The sequence below is a fragment of the Athene cunicularia genome (genome assembly GCF_003259725.1).
Source record: "Athene cunicularia isolate RWA chromosome 6 unlocalized genomic scaffold, athCun1 chr6_part1, whole genome shotgun sequence".
Classification (NCBI taxonomy): domain Eukaryota; kingdom Metazoa; phylum Chordata; class Aves; order Strigiformes; family Strigidae; genus Athene; species Athene cunicularia.
The window spans coordinates 21,442,315-21,470,123 of record NW_020799105.1 but is presented as its reverse complement, the minus strand read 5'-3'; the positions used below and the strand labels follow the sequence as shown (position 1 = coordinate 21,470,123).

Sequence of the window (27,809 nt, the reverse complement as noted above, 5' to 3'; positions counted from 1 at the left end):
TGCAGTAGAAATAGTGCAAGAATATTCCCACCAGCTGATTGTCTGAGATTCAATATGAGTCCATTGCATAAGAATAAAGCCTGCTTTTAAAATGGTGTTTAGAGAATGCTAATCTTCATCTAATAATTAGTGGAAAAAAAAAGAGTACTCGTGGGGTTCTAAACAAGCAGCAATTCTCCATTTCTCTGGCAGGTGGCACAACATTTTCATTAGCAGAACTGATAAAACTGCTACCTTAGATCTGTCATTTCTAGCTACTGCAAATGTACGACTCCAGTATTGATCAACTATCTAGTCAGACTTTTCTGTTCTAGAAAGCAATCCTTCAGTACTTGCAGGAGTGATGCCTAGCAAGCTGTGGCTGCTTTCCAGGTAGAATAACAGAACCACATAATAATTTCTGGCTTTAGTTCAAAAGAGTGTAAGGAGAGCTTTTTTGTGAGATCTCTGTAATGCTACTGTGGAAAGCCATAAAATTTACTTCACTTTGTCTTGCAAAATAATAGGACTCATAACAATAAGTATTAGTCTCTGCCCTTTTTATTGCTGCTGACATAGATTTGGTTAATTATAATAATGTAAAAATTGGAAACATGCCAAGAAATATTGAGCTATTTACTAGATTTGTACCAGGAATTACCTGGCCTGATTAGGGACTTGATTTGTCTGTTACGATGAATGTATATCAGCCCTAATGTTTAGATATAACATACATTCCACCATGCATTTGCTCTGAAAATTGTGTTGCTGCAGAGAGGGTAATAAGAACTTCATATACTTTTTGTTTAAAATGATGGATTTTTTTTTCTTGTAATACATCATGAAGAATTGAGAGCAAAATCACGATGGCTGTTTGCAGTTCAGTTCTGAATAGCAGTTACCTCTCAATTAATTTAAACTCTGTTTGGGTCAGAGCACATGGTTTGGTGTAGACTTGGGTTTGATGGCCTTAATCAGCCATGGAACTTTGTTTTTTAGCTGAAGGAGTCTAGGAAAGGACAGATGTATTAAGGACAGTTCAGGTTTCCACCACCTTAAAGGTGTAAAGTCTGTCGGGGGAATTGCTCTTGAATAGGAAGAAGGATTTCTGTTCATACTGTGAATAGTTTTAATGGATTTTTATCCTCTTCTTTTTCCTTATTACTTGCCGTAGGTATTTCCCTGCTCTGCCTTTTATCTTCTCTCTCTGGCATCATTTTTGTTCAGACTTAGTATAATATTCCAGGGGAGACATAAGGCCTTCTCAGAAGTTTCTAGTAGATGTAAAAACTCAGTCTGATGGCTTTAATGGGTTTTAATTTAGGTCCTTCTTTAGCACTAGTAAATTATCTTGTTTATGTGACTCTAGCTAAGAAAGTCTTTCTGTTCACAGTTATTAGGTAGTAGAGCTCAGATACTTCAATCAAAAGCATGTTGTATTTGATCCATGCAGGACCTAAACTGAAGAATACTTTACACAAAATGTATTTTGATGTAGATTAGAAGCCTTTTTTCTTTCTTTCTTTTTTTTTTTTTTTTTAAATACTGAATCTGTGTGGGAGGAGAATCATCTGAGTCACTTTTAAGAACAGATACCAGGTAGGGTAAAGCTGATCCAAGTTATTTAGAGGAATATTGGAAAATGCTCTTTAAAAGACCTCAAACTTTTTCTTCTTCCTCTTTTTCAGACTTTTTAATATATCATACAGACATTATGGAGCCAAGCAGTTCTTTAAGTAAAGGTAGAATGAAATTCTGTTCTATACACAGGGCTTTTTATCAGGGTAGTAACAAGTCTGCTTTGGGCTTTAAACTGGCAAACATCCAGGAATTTTTTTGCATCTAAAAATTAAATTTAGCTTTTAGTCTGTGCAAGCTAATGTATCTGTGTATGGTGGATGAACCACCTTTTCAGTGAGTCCTGCACACTTTTGTGTTTGGAAAGCTTCTAGTTTAGGAAAAGTATTTAATTTTATATTTGGCTGAATACTTCATATTCAGAAACCTGCCTATATTTAAATTCAGAATCCAACAAAAACTGTTATGGGACATATTAACAACTTCTTTTTGGAATATATGCTTAGATTGTTGGCATTACAATATACTGTCTGCCTGTATTAGCTGCTAGACTAGTTTAATATTAACCTTATTACATTAAAAGGCCATTTTAGGAAAAGATTTAGAATTTTGGTAATTATTTGGAAAAAAAACACTAATGTGGAAAGTTATAAAACAGTTCTCAATATTAACAAAAGATATGTGAACCATGAAGCTGATTATTGCTCAAACAGTGTGAAAGAAGGCCCTCTTTTTGCATCTATGTAATGTATATACATCTTTTCATCAAGATTTTATATAAGAAGGGGGAATAGATGCTTTCCAGGACAGGGAATCTAGGGAATACTTGACAGCAAAAATTACTCTGAACTTCTAGGCACTGTATGGTTAGTGCCACTTTGAGACCAGTGTTAACTGGTGTTTCAGTGCCCTTCAAGACAGTCTTTCTGTTTTATGCCTTTTCCTCTTTGCTTTCTCCTCTCCATCTGCATTTCTGATGGAGACTGCAATAGCATTAATGATAGTGTGTGTTCATTAAAAAGTATTTAGTCTGAGAATTTGCTTGGGAGAGTCCTGCAATGCATTTTGGTGATGCAGTACTGTTTCCTGATTGAGGCAGTGACTTCTGTTTGTTCTAATAAAAAGCAAGGTAGAAATTTCATAGTGGAATAAATTTTTTCCAAGTCTTAGAGTTGGTGTTACCTTGTGGTGACGAAACTAGCATTTTTTGATGGAAACATTATCAGTCTTCAGTGCTGCTCTCATTGACAAGTAGATGATTTGGTAAGGTGGTATATTTGCTATCTTCCAGATAAGTTATTATACTGGGAACAGTTTTGAGTATCTCCTTGTTCCTGGAATTTAAAACCAGTTTAGTTTGCATGTGAAAATTTTATAAATCTATTTTCAACTTGACATAAAAGCTGCAATTATTTTCTGCATAGGCTTTTAAACTATTGCTTATCCCATTTTCTCTTAGTTTGGTATAACTTCCCTTAGAAATCTTCTCAACACTCTCAAAAAGCTTTGGTTGGTAGCTACAGGAGTTCAGCTTTAAAAACTGACCTGGTTGTCTGTGCTTCAGAGTGCAGTCAAGTCCTGATGTTATGCAAAGCTGTTGGCACCAAAGAATATTTATGTCAGCATGTTTTTATTGAATTGAATTGGTGTCCTCAGGAAAAACATAGCAAACGATTTTCTAATTAAAGGTTGCTTCATAATGCTTACCCTTAAATAGTCTTGTGGAAGAACTGATTTTTTCAGTTTGTGGGAACACAAAACCTTATTAAGGTGCTATGTAAATGAATAGTCATCCACTGTTTTAGTGATAGATATACTCATCTTAAAAAGAGCTGTTAGAAAAATATCAGAAGAATTAGGGAGAACCTCAACAGATTATTAAGTGGTAAAGTATAAATAGCTCCTGAATGAGGTGAGATACAATGATGGAGAATAGGTGTATCGCTGCCTATTGGAGAAGTTTATCCAAGGCTACTCTTGAATTAGCCAAGTCCCTGAACTGCTTGTTTTTTGGAAGCTGTGAAAATGTGCAAGGGAAGAACCTGTTTGATTGTTTGTCACGTTCTATGCATTTCTGCTGGCCCTTTATGGAAGTACGGTATGTGGACCTTTATCTCAGGTTCAGGACTGTAGTTGTCATGTACCCAACATAACAGAGCTATATTCACTAGCTTTTTTTTTGTTTTTTTTCTCTCCCAAAAGTAGTGGAAGACTGTAATCATGTTTAGTATGAGGCTTTGTGTCTGTAACATACAAAAAGCCACTAATTTAATCAAGTGCAAGGATTTATTTAACATGTTAACAAGTTACTTGTTCAGGTTTTTTTCTGCTTGGGTGGTGGCTATTTATTTTACGAAACCAGCCAAGCCTTAATGAAAAAATTGAAATCATGGAAGCTTAGAAAAACTAAAAAAGGGAGACTTCTGTAATGAACAGAGAGGAGGTAGTAGGCTGGGCATCCTTTCATTGAACAGGTGATGTTTCCCTATATTACCATTGAAGGATCAGTGGGAGCATGAATTATAGCGCTGATCAACAGATCAAGAGTACCATAATTATGCAAACAAATTGTATGAATGGAGGTTTGTCCATATTTCTTTCTTCATTTGTCCCAAGAAATATAACAAATAATAATATAGCTTTGTTGTAATAATTCATGCACAGAGGAATGGATAAACATGGGTTTGGAACCTGTATATTTTTTTTTTTCGTTTTTTGAGTAACTTTTAATAGCATTTGGTTATATTTCTGTGAGAAAAACGTGTAGATTAATGTATAGAAGGATGATCTGTGAATAAGACAGAAGAATGAACTTTCTATGTCTTGTGTAATCCCACAAGGCAGAAATACTTTGATAATTGAATCCAGTGCTGGTGCTAGCCACTGCAAGTGGAGGGAGCTTTCTCTTACAGATGTACTGCTGTCTGTTATTCTGGTTTTACTTCAAGAAACAGACAACTATTAATGTGACCAGGTCGTATTTTATTCTTTAGCTTTGTAGAATGACAGTACAAAAATCTGAAAACAAGGTAGAAACAGTAAGTAGGTCTGAGGGTATAGGCTGGCTCTTCATATGAGAACACTGGATTTAAGGAAGCTTAGTACTAGATCTGGCTCATCTTCTGCTTTGCTAAGAGCAATCCATATCTGCAAATGTTTTAACTCTTGCTCAACAGCAAAAATACCTGTGTTTCTGCGTAAGCAATGCAGGGAGGGCTTTGCAGAATACAAATCACCTGGAAGATGCTATGAGCCAACTCTACCCCAGCTTCAGGATGATTAACAAAGTATGTGGAAATACATACTTAAATTCAGAACATTTTGACACCTGCATGTCTTTTGTGTTTTATATGAAGTGTCAGAGTGTATTTCTTGGTATTTAAATGATAGATACAGATGTGGAACTGTGTAGCTCTGGAAGCAAAGAATTTTAAATGAAATGAATACAGTGAAAACATTTCTTCTTGGCCTTTTCCTCCCAAGACAGAAATTTTTTGATCCCAGTGATATAATCAATAGCTAATTTTTAGGGAATAGGGGATATCTCTAGCAATTCTTGTTAATGAAGTATCATCTCACCAGAAGCATTTAATTTCTGACCTGATGTTGTCTTTTTTAAAAATGCTTCTTGAAGTCAATTACAGAAGCTGTCAGCATATTGTAGACACACACATATATATCCAACAGCTTTCAGTTTGTTTAGTTCTTTAGCGATACTCAGTTATTCTGTTAAAAAAAGAGTGCCTATCATTCTAAACTGAGTTTTACGTAACACGTATTGTCATGCAGAAGTTTGAAATTAAGCATTTTTTTCTTCCTGCCTCTTCTCTAGAGAAGTTAATGATTAGGGGTTTAAAACACCGAAACAATACATCTAGTCCATTAATGTGATTTTTAGGCTTTGTCTTTTTACAGTAGTCTTTGTCTTTAAGAAAGACAGCTGAAGTGTAACTGAAACAAGCTATGTGGCAGCTACACAAGTTAGAAAACATTTCCATAAAAGATCATAAAAATTCTACGGTAGTTTCCAGAAAGAGCAAGAGTGAACATTTTATTGCTGTTTAAACCTTCTGAAGCAAATGTTTTATTTAACTTTTCGTAAGTGTTTTATAATGACAAACTTGTAGAAAAATACTGTGTGTTTCTATTCCTTCTGCAAAGCTAGCTGGACGCTCTCTTTGCTTTGTGCTTAACTAAATATTTGTCTTGGAAGAAAAGAATTTCAAAACACACAAAAGATACACTGTTTGAAAAGGTGCAAAAAATTACTGAAATAGGTATAGTGGGTTTTTTCTTCCCCAGTTTTTTTTTTTTTAATTGCCTCCCAGAAATCCACTTGAACTGATAGAGAAAACTGGGTGAGTAGTCTGGGAAATGCCAAGGAGCATATCCTGATCAATTCGAAAGCTGATACCAGCAGCCAGTTAAAAACTTTACGTCCCTCTAGCCTAGTTTCCTCTTTCTTTTTCTTTCATTTTATTTTTTAGTCACAGAGCACTTAAAAAAAAATCAATGGCTTCTGTGGTTATTTTTAACCTTCTGTAGGTTGCCTCAGCAGCTGTATGTTTTTATAACGCTCCTGAATTAGTTCTTTTATCATTTCAGTTGATGGCAGTGCTAATCTGATTGGCTCTTCGTGGTTGGCTGCTGCCGTGGCAGAACATCTCACTGCAGTGAGCTCGTGTTTCGCATCACTGATATTGTGAACTTAAAGACTTACAGCTAGTGCTCCTCTATCAGACTGATTCCTTCTGCTTAGTCATGTGGCCCTTGTGACTGTAGCGCCATGGATTCATGGATTTTATTCTTGACATGCCTATATGAGCCAAAGAATTTAGGCAACCAGGCAATTAAGTACCTTGTCCACAGTCATATCGTTTCAGTTCAGATTGTTTTTGCATCCCAGTTTACATTGTTTTTCCCGATTTTGACACTGAGTTTTCCACGTAAATCCAAAATTTAAAAAACTTTACTGTAAGACTGACAAATCTCCATTGTTTTGAGAGTAAGTTTCTTAGCAGACAAAGCCACAGTGACTTTTTTTCACTCCATAAAGGAACTGAAATTGTAATTTTGAAATGTTCCTTCTTTTCGTGGCTTGTTTCTGTTAATGGGTACACTAATATTTGTCTGGTCACTTCTAGTTCCCAAGATGGGGAAGCATTCGTTATGTTGGCCTTGGAAGCAGGGGAGGGAAGACAGAATAAACTTGCTTGATACACATGAAGGTGTTACACTGGAACTGTAGGTTGTATGACTTGTCTTCTGTATGGAAAGTCGTAACTTTATTTCTTATTTTTATTATGAGCCTGGCACCTTTATGAAAAACAAACCCCAAAGCAACTGACACCCTTGGTTTGTTTTAATTCCATTCAGGGATTGGATTTAAAAAAAAAAAAAAAAAATCAGGGCCCAAATCCCATATTTCTTGCTCACATCTTCTTTACTGAAAGGAAAAGGGCAAATACTCAGTTTTGCTTGACAGTGAATTGCAAATATGAGTGGAGTTGAGTCCTGTCAAAAGGAAAATTATAAATGAATGCCTTTATATGATATCTTCAAACTGAAAATCTCAGATAATTTTACAACTACTGATGGTAAGAGCTTAAAGCTGTGTTTTCCTGAGAGACTTTGATGTCATTGTGTGACATGGCTAGCCCCTGCTTTCAGAAAGTTACTGAGCCTACCGGGTGGAACCCATTTTGGTTTAGCATCCAAGGCATCTGAATATCTTCCCCCACCTATAAAAAGAAGCAGGTGTTAACACTCTAGTTTTATTACAGCTTTTTAAAGCTGTGCATGTGCTTTTACTTGAGCAAGTACCTTTGGGTTGAACCAAACCTTCCTTTTATTTCTTTGCCTTTCCCTCCCCTTTGATTTAATTCTCAGTGATGTGTTCCTCTCTTAGTTTTATTAATTATGTTTAAACTTATTTCCTGTTGTTCTGTTGGTTCTTTCTGGCAGTTGTAAATAGTTTGTACCAAAGTAAAAATGTTGTGGATTTCATATACGTTATATAGTTTTTAAAAGACTAAGGTTTATGTGATTCAGTTTAAACTTAAAATTAGAAAAGCATGACTTTGTGAAACAAATTTGAATTTTGCTTGTGTGACAGATTGCATTATTTTACATGCAACACCAGCATTTGACTGTATTTCTTTCATGGTTTATTGGAACATTTCTGAATTGTGTTCATAATAATCTTGCAATATTAGGTGAGTTTGTTAATTTAGGAACTGAATCTTAAATTTACTTCAGTTTAAATAAATGTATAAACTGTTATATAATAAATGTGTATTCCTAGGCTATGATGAAAGTGCTGTGGATTTAGGGGTGGGAGGGGAGAGTAAGTGTTGAGAAGATAACAACAGAGGTTGGTGGATCTAAAATATTTATTAAATTTTCCAGCTCTGTGTCAATTAAATTCTCCCTTAAAAAAAACCCTAGCAATTCCATAACAAAAAAATGATTGGGCTTTTGGGTGATTGTTTCTTAATTGACTTCTAGAGAAGGTTCAGTCCTCTGAAGTTTTCTAGGACTTTATTAATAAAATGATCTAACCTGAGATCTTTAGCAAGTATCAACAGGTGAAATAATATGTAACAAGACTTGCAATGTTTTTTTTGTCCCCCATAGGGTTGTGATACAAATTCAAGTGCAGTTAAGATTGATATATTTTTATTTTTTTTTTTTCCCCCCCTAGACAGTGGTACAGATATTTGTAACAGTATATACTCCCTAGCAAGCAGCAGTTATGCTCAGGTACACTTAAAAATTCCCCCCTCACCCCCCAAAGCCAAGGGATTGTACAGCAGAGCCTGGAGAAGGGATAAAACTATTTGAAAAGTGTTGTTGGCTCAGTTTTCTCACCCATAGGGTTTAACTTGCACTATAAAGCTAAAGTTACAGATTAAGAACTATTGGGGGTCTTCTGACATAAAAATTAATAACAGATGTTTTATTTTTTTCTGAAGCCTGCACATACTAAAATCACTGGCTGTAAGGACTGATGCACTCGCAGTGTAGGAATTTGTAACTCACTGTTCTTTTTTTATGGGAACATAAGTCAACAATTCAAATTTTGAAATACTTAAAGAGAAAAAAAGTACTATCTCGTTTTTTTCCCCCTCCTCTTGTTCTCTCCCTATCTGACAAATAAAAAAAAAAAATAAAATCCGTAATCTAATTAAAGTATCAGTCATTTGTTTTTCCAAATTTTGAGTAATTTAGAGTGGTAGTGACTAGATCTGAAACGGCTAATTGTAGGAAATGCACAATTCCCTTTCTTCACCAGCACCTCATACAAATTCAGTGTTTGTTCATAAAGTCTGTGTCCAGAAGTTTACCACTCATCCATAGGTCAGCTACTGCTATGCGTTTTGGGGCGAGAAGTCCGAAATACAACTTCTGCCAAAGTCCTGATTCTTTTAACGTCCACAGACGCACTTAGAGACACAACCTTAGAGAAGGTTAAGGTTGTGTTCACTCTGAGCTACCATGAGAATGGTCCAGTTAATGTTTTCAAATTGATCTATATCTACCAGATATTGCTAAAATCTGCTTCATACCACCTTCTGAAGAGAGTTTTAATTACTTAACCTGTATATGGAACTCTGTCCTAGGTCAGCGATTCACTTCTTATTGTTGCCTGCCTTCCTCTCCTCCCTTTCCCTGGGAAAAATGGGGAAACCGACAAGTTGTCAACCCATTTTTTGTATCCCCCTTTAAACAGAGTAATCTTTAATGTCAGAAATTCATAGAATTCTTGACAACGGTCAGGTTTTTATAGGAGGCCATATATATTATTTTTATCAAACTTTCAATTAAAAGTTCTTGTTTACTCTTACTTTGCAGTTTGGGAACTGCTGACATTAAATCACCCAGCTATTATAAGAGGGGATATTAAACCATGTATCACATACTTGTTTTTTAAGAAAGGAATGTTTTAGGGTTAAATACATACCAGAACTTTGTAACATGTTTAATGTGGAATCTACCAATAAGGAAGTATTTGCATCAAATAAGTGAATGATGGTAAATAAATAGCTATTACATTTTTATTACTCAGAATCTTGAACAAGCTCCAGCTCATTAAAACCTTGCCTTTTTGATTGATTATCTGCACCACATCATTTTGTATTGAGTAAAGAACTGAGTTTTGAAAATGTTTGCACTTTCAGGAAGTTGATTTTTTTTTTTTCCTTCCTCCTTTTTAGACTTAAGACAGGCTTGCTTATGATTTTGCATGTAAATAGACTTAATTTATATTAAGAGATATGAGGCCCCTAACCCCCTTGCTTTAGTGATGGGGCAGGTAACAGTATAATGGTGGGAAAAGGCTGAGTCACACAGAAGGGTAATGTGTAATTTAAAATAAAGGACACCAGAAACAAATCTGTATTAGAAGATGATAATTCTTTTGCATCACATTTAAAATTTTCTATAGAAGGCAAGTACTTTGGATAGTTAATTATTACATCTATTTGTACTTTAAACAATGTAGAATGTGGGAATTTATGGAAAGTTTATCATAACTCTTAAAATCTAACAGTGTCTTTCAAAGATATGGTTTTGAAAAAGTATATTTGACCCATTGTATCCTGAAGTACTGCTAATATTTTTCTCTTTCTGCTTTGCATATTTGGCGTGTCGTCTTGGGCACATATTTCTGATGAATCTATCTCAATGCAGTTCACAAGATTCCTCTGTGATTCTCCTCTGGAGGTATGTATTCATTCTAGATGCAAGTTTTGAAATGAATGTATTCTTACTTTCTGTAGGCAGCAAACCATTGTGGTATAGGTGGTATAGATGGGGGTCACAGTATTTGTATCATCACCCACTGGTAAGGGAGTTAGCACTGTGTTTTCAAAGAAGTCTGAGGACAGTAAACTGGATAATAAGCTACCACTGAATTTCCTATCCCTGTATTAAGAGACACTAGCAGAAAGTGCTGTGTCTTTTTGGTTCTTGATTTATTTCTATGAAAGAAAAGAATGTATTATTAAACTTCATAAACTTGTATTTGACTACAGTCTGAGTTAAAAGTTTAGGAGAGGCTGTCTCTTCGTTTCAAGTAAGCAAACTGCTATGGATTTCTTCCACTGTCTTTCTTGTTAGTCTTAGAGTTAAGTACCACATGACTGTAATGAAATTGTCAGGTTATAGTAATTATGCTAGTAATTTGATATGTGGCAGTTTGAATGAATCCATGTGTGGAGAGTTTGTTGCTTTTCTCTGCTGAGTCCACTGGCCTTTACATTCCTGAAAGCTGAAGAGTAATAGAGCTCATTAGACTTTATAGGAAAAGGGCTTTTATCACCTCGTCAACTCAGGCAGCAGACTGCCATTATATTCTTAATTTTGTATGGCTACGTAGATGTTGATGCACACTTCCCTGCCAGGTTTATACCAGTATTGTTTCTTACAGACACTTTTTATTGACATTTCAGAGCTTGAATTAAATTTTGTGTGGCACCACTACAGATGTCTTCAATTAGATGAAGTTAAATAAAAGGGGTTGTATATCAGAGGCCAAGGGATTCTTGAAATTCTTTATTCTGAAACAGTTGCCACAAGCAAATCTAGTAGTGTGTAGTCTGTTTACTCTTTTGAACAAAAATAATTTAAAATAAAATCTAAACATTACATTATTTCAATTTGTTATTTTTTTAATTTTTAATATTGTTATTAGCTGCAAATAGAATGAACACCCAAACTCTTCCTGTCTTTTTTTTTATTTCCTCATTTTATTATTCTGTTTAGTTTCTGTTTTGACTATGGGCTCTGGCACAAAAAATAAATAGTTAAAAAAAAAATGATACAGTATGTAGTAGCAGAAACCTAGGCAGTTTTCTAGCCGTAAACAGGATAATGTAGAGAGAACTGTTTGGGGGGATTTCATTAATCTTTTTGTCTTAGAAGCTACATTTAAACATTTGCCATTTTGCCACTTAACATAGGGAAACATGACCTTGTGTGAAGAGGTGCAGTTCAGCACTGGAGAATGACTTAGCCAAAACCCTGGTACCATGGCCTGGTACCATGTTGTTGCCAAGATGAGAGTGTTTATGGCAGGAGGGGCACAGGGAAAATCTGGACTCCTCAGGGTGATTCCTACCTCAGTTTGATGCAACAATTTTTGGTCTTAAGTGATTCACCTACCAGTGTTGGGAACAGAACAGATCCAGCACAATGGAACGTGAGCTGCTTTCCATTATGTAAATGATCATTTTTTCTTACTTTTTCCTCTCATCCATATTTGAGATGCTTTTGAATTCTAAAGAACTAAAAGATGTTTGTGAATCCAGATTTTTGCTCTTTGAAAAAGAACATGAGCTTCTTCTCTGCATGATTTTGTTTATGGATATGTGTTATTTTTTAGGAAATCTAGTAACAAATGATACTGTTAACAGGTCTGTAATTCCCAGGATCACCTTCTGTAGAATGTCATATTTAGTCACATTCGATGCACTGCTCAGGACTAAACCAAAGCTCATTTCATTTAGAGATCTTGGCACGTTGCTTTTTTTTTTTTTTTTTTTTTTTTTTTTTTTTTTTTTTTCTTATAGTGTACACATCACCATGGTGTCTACATGGTGCTGCTCAAAGTCTCTTGCTACTGAAGTCCCTTCTATCTTCTCAGCTTCACTAATCTTTTTAGCATTTTAGGCTTACTATCACTGTCCTGATTAGATAGTTGAGAGGATAGCTGGAATACTATGCTTGTCCACCAAGGTACAGCAGTTAGCTCTGTAGAGAGTTTCTTACATTTTGATGCAATGAGTTGATTTATTTTGTTTTGATATGGAATCACAGAATTGTTCAGGTTGGAAGGGACCTCTTCAGATCACCTAGTCCAACTGGTCAGCTAGAGCAGGCTGTCCAGGATTTTGGATATCTCCAAGGATGGAGACCTCACAAGGCTCTCTGGCCAGCCTGTGCTGTTCTTTGACCACCCTCTCAGTTGAATTCTGTTTCCTTCAGATTGAATTCCATCTGTTTTAAGTTGCATGCATTGCCTCTTGTCCTGTCACTGGTAGCTACTGAGAAGAATCTGCTTCCCTTATCTTAATTCCCTCTCATCGGGTTGATAAATATTGATAGAACCTCCCCACGTCATCTGTTCTTGAGGCTGAAGCATCTGAGATCTCTCAAGCTCACCTTACACAGCAGATGCTCTAGCCCCTTGATTGTCTTTATGGCCGTTACAGTCTTGCCTCAGTAAGTCTGTATTTCTCTTGTACTGGGGAGCCCAGCGCTGGACCCAGCACTGCTGATGCAGCCTCACCAGGCCTGGGCAGAGAGGAAAGCTCACCTCCCTCGACCTGCTGGCAGTGCTCTGCCTGGTGCAGCCCAGGGTGCTGTTGTCCTTTTTTTTTTTGAGAGTGCATTGCTGGCATTTTTGTCATGAAAATGTGCAGTGCTACCTCTCTGCTGACACAACCTATATTTGTAGGCTGCTTTCACAGCATCTCTGCTATTCCCTAATGAAAGGAGGACTTAGTATTGAAAAGGAAATATGTTGCTAACCATGAGATAGAAATCTCCTATATAGTATGTTGTGTGTGTGCCTTTGGGAAAGGAACTGCTGGAATTAATCACTTCGCTTATTTGGCAAATAATTTCTATTGGTGTATGGAAGTCAAGGGTTTCCTGGCTTTTTTTTTTTTTTCCTTTGTGTAAGGGATAGCATGGATTTCATATCTTCCTCCCCACAGCAGAGGGTAAAATGGAAAAGTTCAAAATAGGAAATTTCATGGAACCTTCCAGAGAAAAATAGTCATGCAGTTGGTAAGGTCAGGACCCATTTTTGGTAAGGGAGCGTACAGTGCTGTCTGCAGTTGCACACTGGTCTGGCACATGAGTTAACAAGTGCAATTTCCATAATAATAATAATAATAATAATAATAATAATAATAATAATAATAATAATAATAATAATAACAACAAAGTGGTGAAACAGCTCTTTAAAAGTACAGAGAAAGACCAATGTGCTTTGAAGAAAATCAAGTGCTTTCACCATCACTGAAGTTCAGTTATAAGCGGTTATTACATTGAGGTATACTAATTAGGGCAAAATGTAATACCAGTTGCTATTAAATATTTAAATTCTAATACTGCGTTATGAAATATGAACAATCAAATGTGTTCATAGAATCATTAGCTAGCAGAATAGAAGGTAGAATTAACATGTGATTGAATATATGGTATTTTGCTCTGCATTATAGTCTAAACATTGGAGAGGAAATTATTAATTTTAATTTTTGTCCTGGATTTAGTTCTTATTTTTTTGATTGTTTCAATATCATCAGGTTGTATTAATTGTATTGAAGTTTGAGTATAAATTGTTCATTTTAAATAAATTGATCCCTCTGGATTGGTTCCAGGGCTAAGGTATGATTTCAGATAGATAATGTAAGCCCTTTCTGGTGGGGCTTACTTGCCTGATGTCACGGTTATATTTTACATCACCTTTGGCAAACACGGTCCCGGGTGGACATGTCAGTAGTGTGAAATGGTATAACCTGCTTCAGGGAAATGTTTCATATTCTAGACCTGCTTCGTGTCAGATTATCTGGATGGTGCATGAGAAATCAAGTTAAAGGAGCCAAGTATTCATTGAGAAATTGGAGAAAACAATACTTACAAGCATTACAAAGGATTACATTGTATGAAAACTTTTGAAGGAGGAGGAAAATGTTACTCCTTTTAAAAATGTTAGTTGCTTAATGTGATGGAGATGCCTGAATACTTTGCCCGAGATCAGTGCTGTGCTTATTGTTTGTTATAGAGCATAGCTCTTTTATGTTCATGGCATTTCATTGTAATTGCATTAGTGAAAGAACTGTAGTTTATACTTTACTAGAAGTTCTTAATAGATGCTCTTACTTCAGTTTGCAGAGGTCTGGTGACTGAACCCATGCAGTGCTGTTTGGAGGTTTTGGGTCACACGTAGACATAGCATTCATTTAACTTCAGAAGACTTTGCTTTGAGTGAAAATCTTTTCCGTGTTGGCTTAGACTATCTTTTTTAACATTCATTAAATCCTATGTGATGAGTTATTGATAAAGAAAGAAAATCTGTTTTAACTGAAACTTATTTAAGCAAGTCTGTGTTATATTACCAATCACATTTCCCCTTGACTTGCAGGAGATGTTTCATTTTCTCTGTCACTGGCTGCACCCTGGTAGCTGAGAAGAGAACTTAACCTGTGCTGAGAAATCCATAGAGGATTGTATGAAACCATAACTGTTGAATAAGTAGGCTTTACCTGAATGAGAAGAAACCCAGTTTAATAAGTTAATATCCGAGCCTAATATCCTTGTATACTGCAGATTAAGCTCTCAAATGTTTGACTGTTTCACTTTTACAGTATCTGCAGCTCCATATCTAGTTTTATGCTATATAACTGTATAAAAATGCAAACAATTTATTATATGGCCTTTATTTTAGGACTTACTGGCTGAGTAAGTCAGTTGAAATGATCTTTTTGTTCACGTGATTGATTTCTTTTGACACATGTGGTACCAATTAGAATAACTTCTACCGCCCATCATCTCTTCAGTCTGCGCTACTGTATCAAAATACTTGATTAAACTCACCTTCTGTTGTTGTAATGCAAACCAGTTGGTAATAGTAGGCAATATTGTCAGATTTATTGAGTGAGAAGCAGCTTTCTGAAGATCAGGCAATGCAGTGAAAAACATGACTAGATGGATAATTAAGTTGAGCACAGTGGAATTCAGGATTAAAGTAAGCTTGACGTGGGAGAAAATGGCATGCCAAAGTTGGTTGTGTAATACAGTTTAAATTAGGAGATCATTTTCTTCTTTATTTGAAGCATCAGTTTTTGGCTCTAGGTGCTTTACCCCATCCGGAGACATACTTCACTGCACATCCAAACCCACAGTGCACAACAATAGCGAGTTCCTCAGTGTTTTTGCAGAAGATGCTCTGATGTGGGCTGACAAAGAAATTCCATGGGTTCTGTTGCAACACAGAGTTCCAGGTTCTTAGATAAAAGATGTTTAGTTGGTCATAAAGAGTAAGCCTCACGTAAAGAGTAAACCTCACATAAAGAGTACGTTGTTCAGTTCGTCTTGTAAATGTTCTTCTCAAGCAACTTTAATGGCTGCTCTGAGAAACTGAATTTCTGTGGCCAAAGTGCTTCCAGTACTTGGGGACATGGGGGAGAGAAACAGGAGGGTCCTGGCTGTGACAGAAAGTGTTGGAGGAACTGGGCAGTGACAGCTTGCTTTGGGAAGCACCAGCATAGTGAAACGTCTGCGTTTCACCCGTCTGCCTTTGGGCTTCGTCTCTTGTTGAAGAATAAATAGGTCAGATTAAAAGAGTATCTGCGGAATTTGTCTGCATGTAATAAGGCATTAACAACTTGATGAATCATGTTGTTTTGTCATGTCAGTACTATAAATGCTAGATGGCAGAGGCTATTTGCAGATTTGTGTTTGGGATGCGTGATATGTAAAGCTTATTGATCTCGAGTACAGCAAAGGCCACAAATGATACAGTGAACTAACATTGTTTTCCCTGCTTCTCAAATTCTTTTTTTTTTTTTTTCTTCTTCTTTTTCAAAACATGGATAACAGGAGTAATTTCTCACAGTATTTACTTTTTTGTTAAAATTCTTTTTAAAACTGTTTCTACACCGGAAGTTTTCCTGTCAGACAGTTACATCCCTCTTTTGTTTTTGCTTAGGCAGAGAATGCACCAAATGGACCAGAATGTGGCTATGGCTCTTTTCACCAGCAGTATTGGCTGGATGGGAAGATAATTGCTGTTGGTGTAATTGATATCCTGCCCTACTGCGTGTCCTCTGTCTATCTGTACTATGATCCAGACTATTCTTTTTTATCTTTGGGAGTCTACTCTGCATTACGGTAAGAGGACATTTTTGTTATCTGGTTAGACGTAATAGTAAGAATTGATACTTGTTGCTAAACTCAAGCTTTTATTTCCAGTCTAAACATATACTGGTAAAATTATCGCTAGCAAAAGGGTTTTTTAAGTTTTTTTTTAAATTCTCTAGGGTTGATTGCATTCCAAATAAAGTTTTAATTGTCATCCTTGAATAGGGGTGTATCTTTTTAGTTAGCTAAAAACTTTTAAAGATTAAAAAACCACTCAAAAATTAAATACCTAGCTTTTATTGCCTCTGAAAATAATTTAGTCTTGCTTGGTTTCAGCAGGAAAGGCCCCTTTTTGTTTGAACAGAAATAATTTTTCCTTTGACCTTTTTCTTAACTCAGTCACTAAATGAAATTAATCACTTTTATAGTTATATGCACATTGAGATCATAAATAATAGAATACCTAAAAACTGTTGTCTTCTGAATTAGTAGTCTCCTGGTGTACTGGCACCAAGTATATTTTTCAGGCATGTTAATCTCATTATCTTTTTCTTTAGAAAGCCTGATGGAGCAAGTAATCCTATGAATTCTAAAGCCTTATATTAACTATCAACCTAGTATTGTAAGACATTAGGAATAGTGAGTAATGCTTTACTGTGAACAAGACTTGTATGCTAAATTGCAAGTTACTGTTTTTCTTCCATAATCAGTTTTATGATTCCATTACTACTATAAGGAAAAAAACCCCGAAACAAGTGGAAATATTTGTGCGTCTCACTTTTTTTCTTAATTTATTTTCTTCTCTGTTTACATGAATTAAACTGGTCACAGACATGTGGTGTTCCTAGGTTCTCGTGAAGCAACTGGGTTTGAACCTCGTGCCAGACATGTCTATTTTCAAGTTTTCCCTGGGTCTGAGAAGTTCTAGTAAAAACCTTTACCTGTTGAGATTTGTGCTATGCTCTTTCAGGCGTGAAAGAAGCGCCAGAACTGAGAGATCCAGCTTCTTTCTCCGAGACATCATCTCTATAGGTGGAACTTCTTAGCTATTGTTTGGTGTTACCCACCAGGATGGGTAAAAGAATGGGACTTTGGAAATACGTAAAGCACAAACGTTATTTTTAGGAAAACTATTGTTACCACAGTTACTTCATATACTTTTGTGATAACTAATAAGATATGTGCAATTTAACCCCTTGGAAGCCTAATCACTCATAATTTGTTTAGATCTTGATTAGGATCTTTTGATTTCCTAAGAATCTTTTTTTTAATTCTCCTTTTGGGTGTATTCTTTGTAGTGGTGAATTTTGTGATTTCTGAATACTTTACATGAGTTGTTCCAATGTGTATGTCAAATGGGTTTTCCCACAAAATTCACTGTTAAGTTTCTGACATCAGTCTAATGGTTTATTGCTGCTGAAATGAGGTGCTGCAATCGCTCCATCTTTGCTCTATGCTGGGCTTCTAGCAACCATATATTTAGCCAGTTTAATTTACTGAGCAGAAGACTGTTTGCTTTAGCAACCTAGTTAGTGAGCTGAGTTGGCTCAGTGAAGAATCTGTTAACACCAGAGCTGGTGCGAGAGTTGTGATGGAGCCACAGTGTGCAGCTCAGGGTGGCTGAGGAAGGAGAGAGCGGGACCTCCTACCACTCTGGTAAGATCTTAGGTCAGTTGAGTCCTAAAGTGCAATTTTTCTGAGTATGTCACCTTTAATAAGAGCTGATAACATTTCTTTTCTGTTGGCTCTCCCCAGCTTGTTCTAGAATGGTCCTTTATGAAGGAGAAACTGTAGAATCATAGAAGAATTTAGTCAGAAGGGACCTCTGGAAGTCATTTGGTCCAGTTCCAGTGCAAATCAGGGCTAACTTCAAAGTCATTCTGAGCGTTAATGATGCTGTTGCTGTAGCATCTCCAGTGGTCTATGTCTAAAAATGTGAATTGTCATTTTTGAGGCATTCAGTGGCACTGGTGATTTTTATAAAATTAATCAGAACTAACAAATATAGAATAAAATTTTGAATTCCTATGATTTAGAATTGATTTTTTTTTCGCTGTCAGTGGTCTAGATTTTTAGAAGTACTATATATGCTAGATACTTGAAATTAGACTGATTATTTTTTTCCATGCAAGGTGAGCATATAACATAAAATACTAAGTCCTCCTAAGAGTTGTTTTTCAGTATTTGTGCATATCACATTATTTTCTGTAATACTAGACTGACATAATCCATGCTTATGAATTCTTGAAATGATTTTAAATTTTCTACATAATAAATTTAAAACTTTGTCGGCGCAACATGCGTGCGTGGCTCAACTAGTGAAAAAGCAGCTTATAAATTCTGCAGCGTTTAAGGCAATAAAAATGATTTCCCAACAGTCTTGGAGGGAGCCAACCTTGTTCTTCTTTCAAAAAGGGAAAAAAACCTTGAGAGTTAGGATTTAGGAAGTTGCAAAGGAATCTGATACCTTCAAAGCTGTTGCCAATTTTACTCCAAGGAGGTTAAACTGCATTGCAGTGCTGTCACTTCCACTTCATGCTACTTTGAGAATTTTTGCTGCTGAGTCGTAGAAAGGATGGGATTTGAAGATCATTTGAAATATGTAGGCGTTTAAGTAAAGAATGAGGGGAGAAGCAGCTACTTGTGAAATGCCAGTTTTACCAAAGGAAAAAAAAAAATCATCAAGAAATATTGAGTGATTCTTATTTACAGGAAAGAGTCAGACCTTCTCCCGCTACCTAAAATTGTGAACAGTAGACAAGCATAGCATTCATAATCTCTATTTAGTAGGACAAATACTTGAACTTCTTTTGGAATTGGGTTATGTAGCACTGAAATACTAAGTCTGAATTTTGCATTCATGAAATGAGTATGTCTTCCCCACTAGTTGACTACTCTTGCCAAGCACTAACAGCCATCTTAACTCTTTAAATGTGTACCATAGCTGAAAGCTTTGTCTTAAGGTTATTGCAACTCTTGTGCTCCCTTTTCCACAGGAAAAATTTAGGCTGAGTGAATGAGTAGATGTGTCTTATGCCATACAGTGACATCTCATTGCTGCTCCTGGTGTAAAATGATGGAGTTGAAAGATTCTTTTCTGTTGGATCATAGCACACACTCCTGAAAAGTGGAAAGAGAAGGATGTTTTACCATCCCCTCAATAAAGCTTTGCCTAGAGTGGGGTTGACCGAATAGATAAATGAAAGATAGAGCAAGAACTTGAGTTAATGTTCCTTGTTTAAGGAATATCACTGAGACCACAGTAGATGCGAAGGCACTGGCAGTAGTTCTAAGCAAGCTAGCTTTGGCATCACATACACTTTGCTTGCACAAAGCTTTCTTGCCCATGGTAAGACTTGCTGCTGGAGCCCAATTTTTACCTCATTACAGTATGGTCTATTTGCTTCACTTTCTTTTCACTTTGAGTCGTCTTGTTTTATTAGATCAGATAGTGTAGCCCAGTTGGAAAGAGTGTTTAAGAGATTTTGAAATGCAAAGACAATATTTTTCCCTGTAGTGTTCCAGCTTTTTGAATTGCAGAAATGTATTTCTTTAATTAGGTCCAGGATGATCAGCATGGGATGGTAAGATTCATGCCATGTCTTAAAAAGTATGTATATGAAGTGCATGCTTATACGTTTTTGGTAGTTTGTAAATCTCATTTCGGGAATCTGTTGTGTGTACCTGGATTTTCAGATACGGAGTAATTTATTTCTAGACATTCTTCTTTTTGAAAGGATGTATCTAGATAGAGAGTTCTAGCGAACTCGTGATGGTCTCTGCAAACTACATGCAGCTGAAATGTTGGGTTTTCAGTACATTTAAACATCCTTATTACTAACTTCATATTAAGTGATTAAAAAATCCCAGTATTTATACATGCCTCCTAAATGCATGTGCCCATACTTTCAATGTGGAAGGGACAAGAAGGTAAGAACCAACATCCATGTTTTGTCAAGTTTGTTACAAAAGTGAACTGTAAAGTTACAAATGTTGTTACAATGTGTTGTAGTGGAAATACTGGCTGAAACTTTGTAATAATACTACTTTCTTTGTGCCAATAAAATAAAAAGAAAACTTACTTTGGAATACGTTGACACTGCTCTTTCAGAATAAATGAGACGATCATACAGTCAAACATGGAATGGGTGAAAAATTCCTTTTGTTGCATAAAGAGGGATGTTTTTACGTGTAAATTGCTAGAACACAAATAATAGAACGAACAAGAAGCATATCCCTGTTTTTAAAAATACTCTGATGTTTTCCTGAGCCACATTAGCCAGTCTATGTACAATAGCTGGGCCAGATATCTGTAGAATTCCAATGTACATGAATATGAAGAAACCGCCTGTTAAATAGAGGCTCTTAGTCACCTTTTGAATTTCAAGTCAGTTAATTGGCAGGACAAAACACAAAAATGAAAGTATTTTTAAACCTGACATGTTGTTTTGTATTTTGGTGATTTGTTTGGTTGGTTTTAAACATTTATTGTCAGTTTATTATCTTTGGGTTTTTTTAAGCATTAGTTTTGAGTTTATTCATTTTTTTTTTTTAATTTGATAGGTCTAGTCCTTTAAATAGGTCAAGAGCCAGGTAGCTGTAAAATATTTCAGTATGAAGAGGTAAAATGAATGTAAGAATTGTATTCAAAAGTAATTAGTCTTTTCTTTCCTTTCACAGGGAAATTGCTTTTACTAGGCAACTCCATGAAAAAGCTCCTGATCTCTGTTTTTATTATATGGGTTTCTACATTCATTCATGCCCCAAAATGAGATACAAGGTAAAGTGTGTTTTTACTTATTTCCTTAGTGTGCTATTATTCAAAGCATTTGACAGTGTTCATAGTAATATAATATTTTGTAATTGTCATTTTGGATTTTAATGTAGACTTCATATAGTTAAATTTGAACGTTGGTTACTATTTAACTTGGCTTAGGATTTTTTTTTTTTTTTAAATAGCTGCATGTGGTATTTATTACAAGTTGGCTTAAAAACAGTTCACATGGAGAGGCTTTCAAGGCTGTCAGATAATAGTTTGTCATTTGGTTACCTGGCTATCTCATGTTTACAGTCTATCTTCCAATAGACTAAAATTTTCTCTTTTTTTTAGGTTTGCATATTTATGGAACTGTTGCTTAGTGACTCTAGGCAGTGATAACATGCCCTCATGGGCTTGGCTGTACTTGGGTTTTTCCTCTTTGTTTTTTGTTAGTGGTAGGGGACCTGCACTGCCAGTGAAACCAGTGAGAAGCTAGGTTAGGAGTGATTTTGAGCCAGGTGGCAGATTTTTTTTTAAAGGGTCAGGAGAATCCACAGAATGTTTAGAATAACCATTCTGTCACCAAACCTTCTTTGTAACCCCTCTTAGCTTCAACTTTGTTTAGACCTGAGTGCTAAGGGTCTCTCTTCTGTGTTCTTCAGGTCTTGTGAAAGTGGTATCTTTTCTTTGTAAATGTATCACTGCTTTTTGAATATATGATACTATTACAGAGTACAGAACACTGGTAGATATTTGCTGAATGTTTACATGTAACCAAATATATCTGTTAATGATGTGGAAAGATACAAAGCTCGTGAAATCTAGAGTAAGAGGTGTAGTGGGTTTTTTATTTTCTTTTTTTTTTTTTTTTTTTCCCCTCAAATGTGCTAAAATCTGCAGTGTTTTCAGCTAGTTTTCAAATAGCCAAAAAATTGTGAGACTCATTGAAGTGATGCTTGTGAAGGAAAAAACATTTCTGCTTTATTGTGGCCTACTCTACAGGTGACCGTGATGGTTCAGTCTTCTGGAAATAACAAATACCAAATCCCTCTTCCTCCTCCTTTTTTAGAAGATGTTTGTCTCTCCTTCCCCACCCCGCCCTCCTTTTGCCAGCTTGAGTTTATCATCTACATCTGCTGGCCAAAGAGAATATTAACTTTGAGGGAAGCAAATGGATGAGTTGGAAAACACTGCCTCTGTCATTTAAATCATCTTAAAGGCAATCACATCACCATCTTGAGCCATAGGTTCTGATTACTTGCTCTACTCATTGGAAATATTTAGTTTGGGATGATTTGTTCATGTTGAGACACTGAAATTTAACATCCCTTGTCTATTCTTGAACCTGCATAGTTCAAGACTTGTAAAAAGAATGCATTTAGTTTACTAGGCCAAAAAAGAAAAAAAAAAAATCTGACTGTAATGGCAAAAAGTGTCCCAGTTCTGTAAGATATCATTGCTAAGAAGCTCTGTGTTCCACTGCTTATAGCAAATTTTAATAAAAATGTGAACTTTGTATACATGGATCAAGCAAAGCTCATACACAAGTCAATATATAAATAGCAAACTATTTAAATACGAAGATTAAATGCTGTAAAATGGAGCTAACCTCAGTAGTCACTATACATCTGTGTTGTTTGCTATAATGTATCTATTCTGTTAGGTCTGGGCTGTTATTTGAAAGTGATTGCATCAAGAATATAAGATTCTTATGATGCTTCTAGTTCTCATTCACAAATAATGGAAATTGAATAAATTATAGTGGGAGTATTTATGCTTTTTTTTTTTTTTTTTTTTTTTGCTTAGAATTAATGAGTATTTTTTATGACTACGATTTGGTAGAATATATATTTTAGTCCTCCAGAAATGTATCCATGTTGATGTGCTTAGGTAATTAAGTGTGGTCCAGTATGAGAATTACTGGGGCAGGGGATGGGGAGAAGAAAGCCTATAGAACACAGAGTTGCAGGTAAGTAACGCTCTGTTGGGAGAGGAATAATTTAATACCTGAATTGCAAGGGGGTTTATTTTATATTTCTTTTCCTGTGTATATTTGTTTTAGAAGTGGCTGAATGTAATGCAATTGAAAATCAGATTGACATTAATTCTGTTGTTCCACTTCACCCTCACTGAAATAGTAGACTGGAAACAAATTTTAAAACTCGGCTCTTGAATGCATCTGGATAATGCTGCTACTCTTGTGAAGTGATTGGTAGTGGTAAAGTAGGGTGGGTGAGTACTGACTTTGTGGATTAAATAATTTCAGGAATGCCTGGTTGATTTAGAGGCATTACACATTGAAGACTTTGCTTTATTACAGTGTAATACGGATGTTAGAGGCTCCCTTAATGATATTAGTGTAGAAGAACGACAGGTTGTAAGTCACTGTTGCTAAACTGATGTCAGGTAAGCAAGTTAAGGGAAGAAAAGGAATGAGCTGAAAAGCTAACCACTGGTTTTTATCCTCTGCTTGTCAATTTTTTCTGCAAATTATTTGTCCTAGGATGTTTAGAATTGGAGGCTAGGCACAGTATCACTTCTTCATATAAACAGTGTCTTATGAAGAACATGTGCATGCTATACTTACAGTGAAGTCACAAGATTTTGGAAATCTTTGAAAATTTTCTTTCTAGTCACAGATTGTGATCGGTGGAAATGCCGAAGCTGACGTTTGCATTTGATTTTTGATGGAAACGCAGTACTAGACCACTTGTAGCAAAGATGCCTGAGCTTGACTACTGGTTTGTACCAAAGAGCTGTCTCTCGGCCGATTGAATTGGGATGTATAGGGAACAGTGACTTTATGACGTTGATTTAAGGAGTTTGACAGTGTTTCATTTTGCATGGAGTACAGCTCAGTGTTCTGTACAAGACGTGGTCAGAGTAATTGGGGATCTGTCCAATGAACTGTTGTACTCGTATTACAATCCAAGACTGATGCACTAATGTTCTGCATATGAGAGCATAGCTGGATTTTCTGGTTTTAAATATACATGGCTCCTAGATTGGAGGTATAGATATCCAACAGCAAGCATTAAATCCTTGTTCTGCATGGGTGCTTCCTTGGAATGCAAATTTTAGACTTATCTTCTGAATTCTAACTTTTTGTGCATGCAAAGTAGTAGTCTTAACATCATTTTTTAAAGCATTAGTAATGGGTGATCATATATAGTAGTGGCCAGGCTGTATATAGTAACAGCTTCTCCCCTCTGCATCCGATCGTCTCAGTTATGTTGTGTGCTCAAAGGAGGTCCAAGGCATTGTTAAGATATTTTGTTGAACTATTTATTTTTTAATAAGGCTAGTAATATGCTTGTTCTGGTTTTTATACAGTTCTTAAAATGCTGTCTGTATTTTCATTCAAGAAAATTTCTTTGAGCAATCACCTGTGATACAGCCAGAACTTCAGACCAGTTGCTCAAAGCACAACTGCAGCTGCTGAGTATTTTTAGCCACCACTGAGCAGGTCAGGGGATGAAGTGGCAGAAAATACATTATTGGGAGTCAGTGTGTGGCCTTTTAATGTGAAAAATTCTCTTTCCACCAATGGTACAGTTTTGGGCACAGTGTGTAATCAGGTGGAGGCCTGAGTGTCCTGGAAGAGGGTCCCCAAGTCAGGATTCCTGTGGCTCAGTAACAGAGTTGGAGAATTCTGGTTTATTAGGCAGGAAGATAAATGGTTAAAGAGTATCATCCCTTGTGGATCAAATGTAATTACAGATTTTTTTTTTAAATAAAGCTCCTTTTTGAATCACCATTCCCTTTCCTTTTGTTCCCAAACAGCTTGAATTTGATTGCAATGTGATTTTAAAACAGTGGAGTACTGGTGAAATTACTTAAGATAGGGGAAGGGAATACATTGCAATATCAGGCTGTTTTCTTTTAGTTCCCAGCTTTGCTTAGATTTGTTCCCATGTATGGGTTGATATTTATGACTTGGTAAAATAAAATCTACATTAAATTTAGACAAAAGGATTTCTGTAGTCCTATTAACTATGTTAATATGGAAAAATCCTATGAAAAACCTTAAGCAATGGCTTTGTTCCATTTTTTCTGGGTAGGTTAGGGTAATACAAGATTAAAATGGTTCTCTGATGAAATTCACGACCTTGTGGTAAAACTTTTCAGGCTCTGTTAGATGTGGTAGTTCTTATGTTGGAAAATGGTCTCCTGGAAAATTTTCCAGGGCTCATAAGATGCAAAGTCTTTTTCCTAATGCATTTTGGAGTCTGTGATAAAATTTTAAGTATAAGAAAGTATTTTACTGTAGGATGATGTTGGTCTTAGGCTTGCTTCTCATGTGTTTAAATATTGTATCTGTACTTGTTAATGCTTTTCAGTTAAAGACATTTGTTTACAAACATAGAGTTACAGAAATAACCACCTTCAGCGAACAGCTGTATCAGAGAGATGCTTGAGAGGATCATGGATTTTTTTTTTTTATTTTCCTGTACTGATATTCTGTCTGTTTTATTCTTCATCTTTCCAAGTAGAAAATTTTTCTACATGGCTCTGTTACTAAATTCACATTTTCAAGTCACTGCTGAACTCTGTGAGATCTTTTCTGTTCTTTCCATTACAGGTCTTTGATCCTGATTTTGAGTTTTGTGGTGGGTGACACTAAATAGATTTTGGGTTTGTGCTTCTGATGTGAAGAGTAAGTGTACTTGCTGCTGTGCATTTGCCATTCAGACCTCAGTTGGCCTTAAATCAATTTCTCCTCTAAGTTCTTGTATTGGTGACATTTTCTATGTGAGTTTTCTTAGTTCTGGGTTTTTTGAGGTTTTTTCAGTGTCAATATTTGCATGCAAATACTGCAGTTGGAGCACGTATTGTTCCTTGTTTTGGTCAATGATCTGCTTTCCCTGAAGCCCTCTGCTAAGATTGTAAATAACTATCAGCGTACTTTGAAGTGAGTAACAGATTTAATGTCTTCTTGCTGTGTTTTCTGTGTACCATTTTAAGACCATTCTATGATGTGAAGAGGTGTTTTGACTGAAACCTTTATCCAGACTTGTATGCAGGCCAAAGTAAATGGAATTATTTCAAACAGTCTCCTTCGGTATCAAGGCATGGCCAGACTTCAGATAGATGGAATACTAGAAAGGGTTCTGAAATGTCAGAAAAGAAACAAAAGGCTGATTCAACTGTGATTAATCATTCTTAAACTAAATACCTCGGACTGGCTGTGGTTGTAAGCGGTGCCCCTGGAATTTTATGGCACTCAAGAGCCAATTTCTTTGGCTGCTTTCAGGAATTTCAGCATCACTCCTGCAGCAGTGAAATGCACCCAGTGGTAGCCTGGACTTCCACGTCCACGAGATCCACAGAGGTCTGGCTCGTCCTCACTTGTCTTGACTCTTTCACTGTTTCTGACCATGGAATTTAGTTAACCTTTTCAATAAGCTTGTGTTTGCTTTGTAAGCTGAAATATGTGAGGGAAGGAGACTTAATGTGATGTGACTTAATGTGATCCTCTGTGATTTTGGGGATGTGAGCACACGCTTTTATGGTTCTGCCGCTGAGCAGCAAACAGCTTTCAAAATGTGTCACTAGTTCCACACAAGAAGAGCTGGCATTTTTATACCTCCGTGCATGATCTTTTTATTCAGCATGTATTGAAGTTGCTACCAGCCGTCAGCCTGCTGTTCTGACTGGTGTTACTATTTACCTTGGTAATGAGAAAAAACAATAAGCTGAGAGTTGTTTGGAGGACTGGAGTTGCTGTTAGCACTTGTACCTAGTGGCTTTTCCAGAATTAATTTTGCCAGTTTATAGGAATAAATATGCATTCAAATTAGTACAAAACTTTTTTTTTTTTTGTATAAATGGGTCAAAAATAGTCGACTAAATATTCTGAGAAGTCAGTACTTGTTATAGGGTGCCAAGTTGTTGCTTGCAATACCATTTGATAATAACTGAAATATCTGGGTTGAAAAACCATTATCTACTCTAGGAAAGCAATACAAATTTTGACAACACAGTGGTTTAGCTTTTTCAGCAAGACTGTTGAAAACAAACAGCAAAATAGTAAAGACAAAATCTTATAATAATAATAATAATAATAATGATGATGATGTCCTGAAAATTATAAGTTACAGAAGTGGGGGGGGAAAAATCTCCATTCTTCTGTATTTCTTGTTAAATCTCTTTTAACTGCCTCCCTTTGTACTTCCTTCCATTTCTTCACCAGACTTCCCCTGTGGACAGGATACTCCTCTGCATTAGCATCAGCAGCTAAAATTGAACATTCATTTATTCAGAGCTCTGAACTTACATGTGGTCCCTCTGATGGTTTGGGTTAGTGACTGAGGGGAAGAAACTACTCTGAATTACACCGGAGTTTTGGCATTAAAACCCAAAGGGATTCTGAGAAGCCTTTTAAAGGGGCTGACCAAGACTTCCAAAAGTATTTTGGATGATTGACTCAGTGTACATGTGTTAAATGTTTCTGAAAAATCAAGTTGCTTTAATATTCCCTCAAGTTGTAACTAGCGCAAAAATTCCTCATTTCTCAACATACGTTTTATCAAATGGGTTTTGACTAGGTTGGCTCTCTGTTTTTTGGATCTGATAAGCCATATGCCAGATTCAGGATTGCTGGGTCCCTCATCCCTTCCCC

The 27,809-nt window shown here is 36.1% G+C and overlaps 1 protein-coding gene across 2 annotated transcripts in view; it reads left to right on the top strand.

Moving 5' to 3' along the window:
* ATE1 (arginyltransferase 1) overlaps window positions 1-27,809 on the top strand; it is an 82,518-nt gene that overhangs the window by 12,438 nt on the left and 42,271 nt on the right. For both annotated transcript variants that reach the window (XM_026851072.1, XM_026851071.1), the window contains exons 7-9: window positions 10,249-10,281; window positions 16,277-16,458; window positions 21,109-21,208. In XM_026851072.1, coding sequence (XP_026706873.1) covers window positions 10,249-10,281; window positions 16,277-16,458; window positions 21,109-21,208 — 315 coding nt within the window. The remainder of the gene's footprint in view (window positions 1-10,248; window positions 10,282-16,276; window positions 16,459-21,108; window positions 21,209-27,809) is intronic.